This window comes from Palaemon carinicauda, chromosome 40 (assembly GCF_036898095.1).
Source record: "Palaemon carinicauda isolate YSFRI2023 chromosome 40, ASM3689809v2, whole genome shotgun sequence".
Lineage (NCBI taxonomy): Eukaryota > Metazoa > Arthropoda > Malacostraca > Decapoda > Palaemonidae > Palaemon > Palaemon carinicauda.
The window spans coordinates 33,877,487-33,891,877 of NC_090764.1; the positions used below are offsets into that span (position 1 = coordinate 33,877,487).

Below are 14,391 nucleotides of genomic sequence, written 5' to 3' on the forward strand. Positions count from 1 at the left end.
TATTTCTACTGTGAAAAACCTGGTGCGTTGCCATTGGAAAAAAGATGTGCCTCGGGGAAAGTATTTAACCCTGACCCACTCTATGCAAGCTGTATTTTGATAGATAACTGTCCGTACCATCCTCCGTGGACTTTGCCAACCACTAAAACTACAACTAAAACCACCACAACTACTACTACACCTACGACCACGACCACAACTACTACTACGCCTACGACAACGACCACTACTACCACACCTAAGCCCACAGCTACAACTACTACAACCACAACTACTATATCCATTACTACAACACCAAAGAAACCTTCTACTTCATCAATTAGTACTACAAGTCCTACAACACCATCAGGTACAAATGTACCTTCAACCACAATCCCTTTCACTTCAAGTGTACCAACGGCAACTCCTGAATGTTGGGATAGCTTTACTTGCAGTGAAGGAGGAGATTTTCCAAAATGTATTTATTGTTACAAAGAATATTTTCATTGTGAGGCCAAAGGGGAGAAAGGTATTGTTAAAAGCTGTGATGGAAAATTGGTCTTTAACACTGACCCAGAATATCCAAAATGCATTTCACCAATGAACTGTCCTTACCATCCTCCACCAACTGATCCTCCTGTCCCTACACCACCTACTACCCCATCAAAGGCCACCACATCCACCACTACACTTACTACCACAGTTTCTACGAGCACTACGCCAACATCTTCAGCTACTCCCAGTGTTATTTCATCTACTCCTACTATAACTTCTACCGCACCAGTAACTGTATCTACTGGTAGCACCGTAATAACAACTACACATGCTCCTACCACTTCTACAACATCGACTGTGAAATCTAGTGCTGCTCCTTCTTCATCATCCATTACTACTAAAGTTACAACGCCACCAACTACATCTGAACCTATAACTATGACAGCTGTTCCCACAGCTTCTACCACAAAAACACCAGATCCATCACCCAAAACCACGACAGTTACTTCGCAAGCAACAACTACTACTAGTTCTATTACCAGTACTCTTACTACTCGTACAACCGGACAGCTAACATCTTCCAAAGCACCTATTATTACATCATCCACATTCATTACAAATACTTCACCATCTACTTTCAAACCTACAACGACCACACCTACTACAACAGTGTCTCCCACAAAACCATTAGAACACACAACAACACCCTCTTCGACTCTCACTTCAAACGTACCAACTACAAGCTCTGATTGCCGGGATAGCTTCCTTTGTCCTAGTGGAGGAAATTTTACAAAATGCAATTATTGCTACAAAGAATATTTTCACTGTAATGCCAAAGGAGCGCCAGGTACTATCAAAAACTGTGATGGAAAATGGGTCTTTAACACTGACCCAGAATATCCACAATGCATAACACCATTTAACTGCCCTTACCCTCCCACCAAGTGATCCTCCTGTCCTTACACCACCTACTACCCCATCAAAGGCCACCACATCCACCACTACACTTACTACCACAGTTTCTACAAGCACTATGCCAACATCATCAACTACTCCCAGTATTGTTTCATCTACTCCTACTATATCTTCTACTACACCAGTAACTGTATCTACTGGTAGAACCGTAATAACAACTACACATGCTCCTACTACTTCTACAACATCGACTATGATATCTAGTACTGCTCCTTCTTCATCATTTATTACTACTAAAGTTACAACGCCACCAACTACATCTGAACCTATAACTATAACAGCTGTTCCCACAGCTTCTACCACAAAAACACCAGAACCATCACCCAAAACCACGACAGTTACTTCTCATGTAACAACTACTACTCATTCTACTACCAGTGCTCTCACTACTCTTACAACTGGAAAATTAACATCATCCACATTAATTACAAATACTTCACCTTCTACTTTCAAACCTACAACGACCACACCTACTACAACAGTGTCTCCCACAAAACCATTAGAACACACAACAACAGACTCTTCGACTCTCACTTCAAACGTACCAACTACAAGCTCTGATTGCAGGGATGGTTTTCATTTTCCTAAAGAAGGAAACTTTACAAAATGCGATTATTGCTACAAAGAATATTATTCTTGTACCGCCGAAGGTGAGGAGGGGAAGCTAAAGTCATGTGAGGGAAGTAAGGTCTTCAACCCTGTGGAGGAAAGGTATCCATGTTGCGTGACATTTACCCATTGCCCTTATTATCCAAAGTCTCTTTACAATAATGGGAATGCTTACAATGGGAATTGCTATAACTGATGAGATTACCTATGGGCTTAATAGTGGTTTCCTTCTTATTGTAAATTTCCAATATGTGGTTTTATAAAGGCATTATTTAATGATTCCTAATCTTCCTCTTTTAACTTTTCAGTAAGCTAATATTATCATAGTCTTTGATATTATTATTATTATTATTATTATTATTATTATTATCAATTCTGTTGTTACTTTTACCATAAACTTAGCATCATAATTATAAGGGTTATCATAATCCATCTCATAATTAATGATTACTGTATTACCATTTGTATTGATAATCTTATTACAATCATTATCATTATTATCATTGTCTTTATCATTTCACTTATTCTTATTGCTAATATAATACCTTTAAACAAAAAATCAATAAAAACTGTATTTTATATCATTTTACCTTTCCAAAGATATGTTTGTTTTTAAATAGTTTATCTGCAAGTTTTTTAAAGCATTAACAGTTATTATAGAAATAACAAGGAACATCAGAACCTCGTTTTGTGTTATGAGAATTAAAAGTTGAATCCATAGTCCGTTTTGTGCAAAATTTTGAATGGCAGTAATTAATAGGTTAAAGAATGTTCATGTATTCAATATTGATTATTATGATACTTATCACTTGATTTTATTTGGTAAGGCTGAATCCATTAAGTTAAGTGAGCAACAATATGTAGCCTAATATTCGGCCAGTACCTCACATTATTATTAGTAGTAGTAGTAGTGGTAGTTAAGAACTACCCTAGTTTGAAAAGCAGGATGCTATAAGTTCAAAGGCTACAAGAGGGAAAATATCCCAGTGGGGAAAGGAAATAAGGAAATAGTGTGCCTGAGTGTACCTTCAAGTAAGAAAACTAAAACCAAGACTCTGGTAAACCATTTTACAGAGACCGTGACACCTCCAAAGACTAAAGAACAATAGTTTGACTTTGGAGTGTCTTCCTTGGAGAGCTGCATACCATAGCTGAGGAGACTCTTCTATCCTTACCAAGAGGAAAGTAGCCACTTAACAGTTACAGTGCAGTAGTTGATCACTTAATTGAAGAAGAATATCTCGGTTATCTTGGTGTTGTCAGGTGTATAGGGGAAAGAGGAGAATATGTAAAGAATATACCAGTCTATTAGATGTAAGTGTAGGCAAAGGAAAAATGAGCCATAACCAGAGAGGTAGCCAATGAAGCACTGTCAAAGGACTCAATAATTCTCTAGCAGTAGTATCTCAATGGGTGGGTGGTACCTTGGCCAACTTACTACCTATAGATCAAATAGCCAATGAACACTTTTTTGTGTATTTTAACACTATCATTTCCTAACCGGAGACGATAGTTTGTTGGTGGCCATATTCCGATATATTGCATCAACTTGTGTAATTTTAGGGAAACCATATTCAGTGTAAGAATTATCTAGTAACTGGAAATTAACAATTAGATTTCTAAAAAAATTTAGGTTTTTTTCATCGATAAGTATTCGTCTGCAGATATTTCATCTCCCCTATATAATAGAGGGCTATATTATATAGGGGAGATGAAATATCTGCAGACGAATACTTATCGATGAAAAAAAACCTACATTTTTTTAGAAATCTAATTGTTAATTTCCAGTTACTAGATAATTCTTACACTGAATATGGTTTCCCTAAAATTACACAAGTTGATGCAATATATCGGAATATGGCCACCAACAAACTATCGTCTCCGGTTAGGAAATGATAGTGTTAAAATACACAAAAAAGTGTTCATGTCTTCATGGCTATACACTGTGTGTATATATATATGTATATATATATATATATATAGATATATATATATATATATATATATATATATATATATATATATATATATATATATATATATATATATATATATATAAATATATGTATATATATATATATATATATATATATATATATATATATATATATATATGTATGTGTGTGTTGGCGTGTGGGTTTGTGTATATACTTTACAGTGTATTATATATATATATATATATATATATATATATATATATATATATATATATATATATATATATACATGTATGTATATTGAAAAATACATGACTATTCGGTCTCTCCCTCTTCCTCCGGTAGGAGAGAGGAAATAGCCATACCCTGGTGAGAGGGGGTACCCCGATTGGTACACTTGGAAACCACAATCTCCCACGAATTGCCGAAACTGTCAGGTTGTAGTTAGGAAAGTGGGAGGGGTGGGAAGGGTTGAATCTGTGTGTGTACGTATGCTTATGCATATTTATCTAAATATTTTGCCGTTATTTTTTTATTTTTTTTTTGACGGGTCGCATACTCTAGTATTATATAGAGTCCTCCATATGGGGAACCATTCCATCAGAGTATTATTTTGACATTTCATTTAGAGTGAGAGCAGATGCAAGACATCGCACTGAGGTAAGAAAATTAATAGGCTCTCCTGACTGCCAACGGAAAAGGACAAATTACCAGAAGCTTATTGGAAACATCAGTGATTCCAGACTCAATTAGGTTTAACAAAATAGCAAAAAGAGGGAGTTCCATTTTGTGTCGTCATTGGTAGCAGAGAAGACTTTCTGTACAGTGTACCGTATTTGTAGTGGCCTTTATTACCTCCGCCAAGAAGGTTATGAAATCGAATGGTTTATTCATCTATTTGTCTGTGTGCCTGTCTTTGTACAGGATTACGTCAAAACTACTCGACGGATTTTGACGAAATTTTCTCCAAAGATAAATCTTAGGTCATGGACGACCCCATTATATTTTGGAGACGATCCGGATCAAGTTCCCTATTCTTGATCAACATAGCATTTTTCACCATCTACAGTAAGCATATGAAAGGGGAGCGGGTTGCGCTGCCCGTAGACTTTGGTTAAGTGTTAAAGTGGATTCATCTATGGTCAGCATATGAAAACATAAGTACTTTGTCCTTAGACTTGAGTAAAACGTTGGCAATATTCATTGGCGGAGGTCTGAAATCTCTGATTGCTTTTGTTTTTATACCGCTTCCTGGATATCATAGGTAAAGCTATAGCCTCTTCATACTACTAAGATTTTTAAAGCAGCAGATATGCAGGCTTTAAGATACCACCCTAAAAAACTGTAAATCCACATATTGTGAAATAAGTATTCATCGATATCTTTTCGAATGATATTTTGCCAAGTTTATTTTGGTGGACTTTATAGTCTGCCTTTGTCAAATTAAGACTAAAATACAATCCAGAGCTTTTCGGGATCCTTAGCTAGTCATGCAGTTACTGTGCGTTTTACATATTCTAGAAACTAAACCCATAGCTCTAGAAAATTGAAAACCGACGTAAATTAAAAGCATCGCTGTATCTGCTGTTTAAATACTTGACTTTTTTTTTTCTTTTTTTTTTCTTTTTTTTTCATCGATATAGTTATGTCAACATTCAAAATAATAAACAAAACAAAACAAAAAATAAGGGGTAATAGTGTTTATTGACTTTTTTGAAATTATGTGAAAACATGAGAAAGGTTTGTATCTGGATACAAATTGTTCCAATTCTGATGCTGTCACTGAGGTTGGGGCTATAATTTCCATCTCACTGGTTCTTTTCACATCATGTCCTAGCCATTTATTACCCAATTTTTGTCATACAAAAGCTCTGAAATGCATTGCAAGTCATTCTAACTTACGCATTTCTTGTGAAATATTAAAATATTCAAAGTAAAGTGAAATCCGATAAGAGATATTTTCATTAGGACAAAAACTCATGGGCTGAAAAATCAATTAAAGGCTTGAAGGCCGCTCATGAATGGCAGGGGCAAGGGGCAGTGACATTGCCCTATCGAGCAGGACAATGCCCTAGAGACTAGCCATATACATATATGATCAGGGACCAAGCCCCTCTCCATCTAAGCTAGGACCAATGGGGGTCAGTTGATGGCACCTGATGATTCAGCAGATAGACCTATAGGCTCTACTAAACACCCTAACCTTAGCTCACAAGGATAGTGAGGTTGCAGCGACCACAGGAACTAACGAGTTTGAGCGGGACTCGAACCCCAGTCTGGCGATCACCAGTCAGGGACGTTCCCACATCGGCCACTACAACCCTAAAGTCTCAATAAGATGATTCCTTTGAGAATTATTGGATAGCTCCTTAAGCATAAAGATGGAAAAGGCTTTGCTAATCCTGCTAGAGAGTCTATTTGCTATTAATAATAGAATTCTTTAAATTATTACAGCAGAACTCCAGGGTCATACGATACCATTGCAAGAGGACATGAAACTGCTCTTTGATTGCAAAAAGGAAATTCAGATATAAAAATAAACTATATAAGAGATATAACAGAGAAAACTTAATACTATTTAACATTTGAATTATAAAGTCGGATTTGTGTCTATTTTACAGGAAAACATAAGTTCCCAGTTAGAACTTTGAACGTTCTAACACTTCAATAAAAAAAAAGAAAAACTGAAAAATCATTGCATAATTTAGTCACAAGTAAAATAAAGTTTTTGAAAACTATGTGACTTGTTAGAATCGGTACCCATTGAGATACAAACGCTAGAGTTGTTGAGTCCTTTGGCTAGCCAGATAGTACTACATTGGGTGCCTCTCTGGTTATGGCTCATTTTTCCTTAGCCTACGCCTACGCTGTAATTATTCAGAGGCTACTTTTCCCTTAGTAAGGGTAGAAAAGACTCTTTAGCTATGGTGAGCAGCTCATCTAGGAGAAGGACACTTCAAAATCATACCATTGGTCTCTAATCATAAATAGTACCATTATCTCTATGCCATGGTCTTCTACTGCCTTAGGTTAGAGTTCTCTTGCTTGACGGTACACTTACGTACACTATTCTATATGTTTCCTTATTGCCTTCCCTCGCTGAGCGATTTTCCTTGTTAGAGCCCTTGGGCCTATGGCATCCTTCTTTTTCAACTAAGGTTCTAGCTTAGCTAGTAGCAATGATAGTGATAGTAATAACGATGTGGTATTCTAGAAAGATATACTATAATTGTCAAAAATTTTCAATAACAAGAAAATTTCTAAAAAGAATTGGCAATGAGGATATCAAAATGCAGTGGTGACATATTTATGTTAAGGTTAGGAAGAAGAAATTCAATAGGTCTCAAATCATTGCCTAACCATTTCAGATACAAGAGACATTATATTCAGAATTGATACTTTATCACAGATGGATTTTAAGAATTTAGTAACCCCGCCCTGGAAAGCGCTTGAATTATCAATATGCAAATATTTAATTAGCATTAATGATGTATGGAAATGCGTTCAAACTTGATGTAACATCTTGAGGAACATGCAGAATAGACTTTTGTTTTTAAGGATGGCTCCAAATACAGCAGCGATCTTTATTATAGTCACACACTTCCAATTATCAATTCTATGTTCATATCAGTACTGTGTGGAATTTTCGACAGTTTTTAAGAAAATAGTTATAAGAAGCTGCACCGAATAAACTTCCAAAGTGATACCATGCTTTGTGCAACATTTTTTATGCCAGCAATCAAAATTTATGTTAGAGATGCATGGCAGGAACGGTAAGACATGGTAGTGGCTAGTGACAATATTGATAAAGATATTGGTCCTAGTTCTCTAGAAACACATCATCTGTTTTCAGGTGACATGTGTATTCTTTAAGTATTTCTGAATGAATTATTTTTTTTTCCCAAATGACACCAGAATTCTGGTAATAGACTAAGGAAACCCGTAGTTTACTTATTGACTATGAAAAGCTTTAGAGAATGCAGTCCAGAAGGCAATAGATCCTCTTTTAAATGTGCAAAAAAAAAAAATAATAAAATGATAAATAACCTATTTTCTAGCTTATGCTTTCGTAATTAGTTCATTAGTATGTTAGTATTTACCTAGTTACTACCGTTTAATCGCTGTCTGTTTTTTAACTCGATAGATCTCTACTATGTTATATGAGGCTTATTCATCATTTGATTTTAGTGGGAATAGTTCAGCCAGGAATTCCCTATCTCATCCAGTATCAAATTATCAATAGAAATATGAAATAATAGAAGAATATACTGCGTACTTGATCTTGAGATAGCAGAGACAATGGAAAGCATTATCTGCTGACCTTGTGCAATGTTAATGCATTTGGTTTGTCGTCTCTGTATAAAAGGTTGCAGCGTTGGTTCGAAACTAGTGATTGAACAGACAAACCCGATTTTAACCAACCATGGAAGTCCAAAGCCTATTTATTTTTCTGGTCAGTTGCTTCTCCAGTTGGTTTGGTGTTTTATTTGCGTGTGGTTGTGTGTTTTTCTTTTCGTTGCATGTACTCTACGGTATGACTTTGATTAACCTGATTATATTTTCATCATATTTATCGTCATTACTTTTTTATTCTATTTTCAAAAGTTTTATTCCCCATATATGTGAAAGATCAAGTAACATAATCGTCCAAGGGATATATATATATATATATATATATATATATATATATATATATATATATATATATATATATATATCATAAATATATAAAAATATATATATATACACACATACATATATGTATGTATATATATACATCACGTATATATATATATATATATATATATATATATATATATATATATATATATATATATATATATATATATATATATACAGTATATATATATACATATATATATATATATATATATATATATATATATATATATATATATATATATATATATGTATATATATATATATATATATAGATGTGTATGTATATATACATATATATAAAAATACCTTTTCGTTGCCTTAACACTTGTAATTTTTTCACGTTATTCATTTACCCTCTGAGGATCAGATGACGCACTTTGGCGTCATCCGTTCAAGTAACCATAACTTCTTGATAGAAAATCTATTCGATTTCCTTATGCAATTTACAGTTTTTTACTATCTTTATTCCTCTGTTATATATGTTACCAAACGTCAACATAAGTATGTTGTCTTCGACCCCATTGCTTCCTGTCCAAAAGCCGTGAGCCTAATTCTTATGATATTACCTTACAAATTCTTATTTTTTTCAGTTTTCTAATTACATATCGTGCATAATCACCAACATTTTCCCTCTAAATCTTGGATTAATGTGTATCATTTATTCCAACATTGATCAACTCTACTTCTTTACAATCAGCACTCTGAAGCATCTCAGAATCACCCACCTAGTCCTAGGCCAGTGAATTTCTAGATATCCTTATTTAAGTGTTCCTTGATTGGCCTTTATCATAAAGCTTTCATTATTCCCAAAATTCTTGTTTTTGATTGATTTTTACCAATTTCTTGTTTCCCCTACTTCATATTAACTTGCGAGCTTTTTCAATTGTTTTTTACCCATTTACATTTGACTAATTATGATATATACAACAAGGTTATTGTCTTCTATGTGACTCGATATTTGCTGACCTATGATATTTATCAATCCTCTCTAAGCAACTTCAACCATTTTTATACTAATTTGCTGTACTACTATTTATTTCAATAATGTTTCAATGCGTATACTCAAAATACCCAATTGTATAGTTTTTATTTTGCTGAGATATCAATATCTTATACAAGTGAACACTTATGTTTAAACATGATCCTCATTTGCCACATAGTGCCATCATTTGGTGACTATTGCCGTCCTTAGTAGCATTGGGGATAAACATTACAAGTAATATCAGAGACAATTTGTTTTCATCAAATTAGTATTTTGGTATCTGCAGATAGCTATATTTTTCACAAGAACCTTGTATTCTTAATTTTCACAATTCAAATCATAATCTCCCATCCATGTTTCATAAACATTTCATATTTCTAAGTGGCTTTCCTTTAGAATGGTAAGACTGCTATTAATAGTTTTCCTGTTACTATCCAGTTCAAATTTCTTAAAAGATCCCCTCGACAGTTCACGTCCAGAATTTTAATTGGTACAACACTTGAAAACATGTTTTGGTTACAAAAGTCCACTTTCGGGGGCAACTCTTTTATGGATATTGCACCTTGACACTGACAATGAATCTAGCTATCAATTCATTATTCTAACTATGCAATTTCTTTTACCTTACACGCAGACACTGCTCAGCACTTTAGTTACCGGCCATTATAACAAAGGAAGACTGCCACCGCTGGAGAAATTGTCACTTTTATCAAAATGGGACCTCCTTTCCAGTGAACTACGAAACACCGATTGTGTTGACACAGTAATCTGCAAAAGTGAACCCTTCATTGCTAAATGCAGTACCTGCGATCCAAGGTATTTCTACTGTGAAAAACCCGGGGCTTCGCCAGTGGAAATGAAGTGTCCCTCTGGAAAACTCTTCAACACTGACCCACTCTATGCAAAGTGCATCTTAAGTGATAACTGCCCATACCATCCTCCATGGACTGCACCCACAACTGCTAAACCTCCTATAACTAAGACTACAGAGGTTGTGACGCCTGACTCAAAATGTGTGGATACAATCACATGTGGAAGTGAACCCTTTGTTGCGAAATGTGTCAATTGTGATCCAAGGTATTTCTACTGTGAAAAACCTGGTGCGTTGCCATTGGAAAAAAGATGTGCCTCGGGGAAAGTATTTAACCCTGACCCACTCTATGCAAGCTGTATTTTGATAGATAACTGTCCGTACCATCCTCCGTGGACTTTGCCAACCACTAAAACTACAACTAAAACCACCACAACTACTACTACACCTACGACCACGACCACAACTACTACTACGCCTACGACAACGACCACTACTACCACACCTAAGACCACAGCTACAACTACTACAACCACAACTACTATATCCATTACTACAACACCAAAGAAACCTTCTACTTCATCAATTAGTACTACAAGTCCTACAACACCATCAGGTACAAATGTACCTTCAACCACAATCCCTTTCACTTCAAGTGTACCAACGGCAACTCCTGAATGTTGGGATAGCTTTACTTGCAGTGAAGGAGGAGATTTTCCAAAATGTATTTATTGTTACAAAGAATATTTTCATTGTGAGGCCAAAGGGGAGAAAGGTATTGTTAAAAGCTGTGATGGAAAATTGGTCTTTAACACTGATCCAGAATATCCAAAATGCATATCAGCATTTAACTGTCCTTACCATCCTCCACCAACTGATCCTCCTGTCCCTACACCACCTACTACCCCATCAAAGGCCACCACATCCACCACTACACTTACTACCACAGTTTCTACAAGCACTACGCCAACATCATCAGCTACTCCCAGTGTTATTTCATCTACTCCTACTATAACTTCAACTGCACCAGTAACTGTATCTACTGGTAGAACCTTAATAACAACTACACATGCTCCTACCACTTCTACAACATCGACTGTGAAATCTAGTACTGCTCCTTCTTCATCATTTATTACTACTAAAGTTACAACACCACCAACTACATCTGAACCTATAACTATAACAGCTGTTCCCACAGCTTCTACCACAAAAACACCAGAACCATCACCCAAAACCACGACAGTTACTTCGCATGCAACATCCACAACTCATTCTACTACCAGTACCCTTACTACTCGTACAACCGGACAATTTACATCATCCAAAGCACCTATTATTACATCATCCACATTCATTACAAATACTTCACCATCTACTTTTAAACCTACAACTACCACACCTACTACAACAATGTCCCCCACAAAACCATTAGAACACACAACAACACCCTCTTCGACTCTCACTTCAAATATACCTTCTTCATCATCCATTACTACTAAAGTTACAACGCCACCAACTACATCTGAACCTATAACTATAACAGCTGTTCCTACAGCTTCTACCACAAAAACACCAGAACCAACACCAAAAACCACGACAGTTACTTCGCATGCAACAACTACTACTCTTTCTACTACCAGTACTCTTACTACTCTTACAACTGGAAAATTAACATCATCCACATTAATTACAAATACTTCACCATCTACTTTCAAACCTACAACTACCACACCTACTACAACAGTGTCTCCCACAAAACCATTAGAACACACAACACCTTCTTCGACTCTCACTTCAAACGTACCAACTACAAGCTCAGATTGCCGGGATAGTTTTCTTTGTCCTAAAAAAGGAAACTTTACAAAATGCAATTATTGCTACAAAGAATATTATTCTTGTACCGCCGAAGGTGAGGAGGGGAAGCTAAAGTCATGTGAGGGAAGTATGGATTTCAACCCTGTAGAAAGTTATCCATGTTGCGTGGGATTTACCAATTGCCCGTATTATCCCGAGTCTCTTCACAATAATGGGAATGCTTACAATGGAAATTGCTATAACTGATGAGATTACATAGCGGCTTGATAGTGGTTTCATTCTTAATGTCGATTTCCATAATGCTGTTTTGTAGAGGCCTTCTTGAATGATCCTTAATCTTAATATTTTAACTTTCCTGCAAGCTGATATTTAACATAAGATTTTTATTATTATTCATAGTAGTAGTAGTAGTAGTAGTAGTAGTAGTAGTAGATCTATTGTTCTTATGTTTGTATTTCAATCGGCACCATAAACACAATATTCATCATCATAATTGATATTGATAACTATTATAACATTATTATTATTATTATTATTATTATTATTATTATTATTATTATTATTATTATTATTCTACTTTTTATTGCTTTTATAGTATTTTTGTGAAACCTAACATTTTTCAATAAATACTAATCACATATACTTTGTCTTACTTATCTCGTTCCAATTTCTGATTATTATTCTTATCTCGATCAAGATCTCGATTTTCCCCATCTGGATCTAAGACCTAATTTAATCCCCTTTCGGTCTAGTTCCTGATTTTCTCTTCCTGGTCTTAAAAGGGGACTAAATTTGTCTTCCCATATTGATCTTGGGCCTTTTTATTTTCCCCCGTCTCGATTCACTGCCTAATTTGTGTTCATTCCCGAGTCTAATTTCATTCAAAACTCCATCCATTCACTTTTCATTTCCTTTTCCCCATCCTGGTTCCAAATTTTCTTTTATATTTTGTTCTAGAATAGGATTCTTCCTCCCCATCTTTTTCGAAAAAAAAATATTTTTCTTCCCCATCTCGTTCCGAAAAAGGATTTTTCTTCCCCATCTCGGTCCAGGAAAGGATTTTTCTTCCCCATCTCGGTCCAGGAAAGGATTTTTCTTCCGCATCTCGTTCCAGAAAAGGATTGTTCTTCCCCATCTCGTTCCAGGAAAGGATATATCTTTCCCATCTTGTTCTAGAAAAGGATTTTTCTTCCCCATCTCGTTCCAGGAAAGAATTTCTCTTCCCCATCTCGTTCCCGGAAAGGATTTTCCTTCCCCATCTCGTTCCATGAAAGGATATTTCTTCCCCCTGTCGTTCCAGGAAAGGATTTTTCTTCGCCATCTCAATTAAGGACATTAATTATCTTCACTATAACAATCTACTTTCGGATTTTTCATCTCAATCTCGATCAATATCCTGATATTTACCAAAGTAGATTTAGGCACAGATTTTCCCCCAGCTGCGTCTATTTCCAGATTTTTCTTCCCCACCTCGATTCAAGGGCTAATATTCTTCCCACCTCGATCCAGGTGTTCATCTTATGTGTTTTATATATTGCTTTGAAACCTGAAGGGTAATTATATGAAACTTAATAGGTACTTTTGTAATAGTGCATTAGATAATTTTGTTAATGGCCACAGCAGTATAGACAAAAACTAAATCAATAAATGGATTTTGCTTATGCATCTATTTTACTTTGTGAACACAATTTGTTAATAAACCAGTTGTAAAACTTTATGCAATGCCTAGACCGCTTTATTAATCCTTGCTTGGTTTACAAAGATGGATTGTGAACGACACTGTAGTTTATGCATTGAAATTCGTTGATGACAGAGGCTAGGCTAAGCTGTTACTTTCAATAAAACCAATCAAATCCTGTCATTTTTCAATGGATAAGATTTAAAATTGTAAATGCCTGTAACAAACTTATCTTTGTGTTCAGTTGGGATTTTCTATTTTGTCATTACACTGGCCCATTTTTTAGGATTCTTGGAGTTACAAACTTCCTCAATTAATACAAGAAGCAAATGTCCCTCTACAAGTGATATTCAATAAACTAAAATAACATCATATGTATCATAATCCTATCAACGTCTAAAACCCTTTCAGAAACAGTAGAGGTTTA

The 14,391-nt window shown here is 35.3% G+C and overlaps 3 protein-coding genes across 3 annotated transcripts in view; all 3 read left to right on the forward strand.

The window, feature by feature from the left end:
- LOC137631616 (integumentary mucin C.1-like) overlaps window positions 1–1,422 on the forward strand; it is a 3,863-nt gene extending 2,441 nt beyond the window's left edge. The window contains exon 2 of the mRNA XM_068363481.1: window positions 1–1,422. This exon is cut by the window's left edge and continues 444 nt beyond it. Within this exon, the coding sequence (XP_068219582.1) occupies window positions 1–1,422 (1,422 nt within the window).
- Window positions 1,423–1,507: 85 nt separating this feature from the next.
- LOC137631617 (integumentary mucin A.1-like) lies at window positions 1,508–2,288 on the forward strand. Its single transcript, XM_068363482.1, has one exon. It carries the CDS (start codon window positions 1,508–1,510, stop codon window positions 2,252–2,254), a length of 747 nt encoding a protein of 248 aa, XP_068219583.1. The 3' UTR covers window positions 2,255–2,288.
- A 6,066-nt stretch (window positions 2,289–8,354) lies between these two features.
- LOC137631618 (mucin-2-like) lies at window positions 8,355–12,800 on the forward strand. Its single transcript, XM_068363483.1, has 2 exons — window positions 8,355–8,448; window positions 10,295–12,800. Exons 1-2 carry the CDS (start codon window positions 8,419–8,421, stop codon window positions 12,530–12,532), a joined length of 2,268 nt encoding a protein of 755 aa, XP_068219584.1. The 5' UTR covers window positions 8,355–8,418; the 3' UTR covers window positions 12,533–12,800.
- The last annotated feature ends 1,591 nt before the right edge of the window (window positions 12,801–14,391 follow it).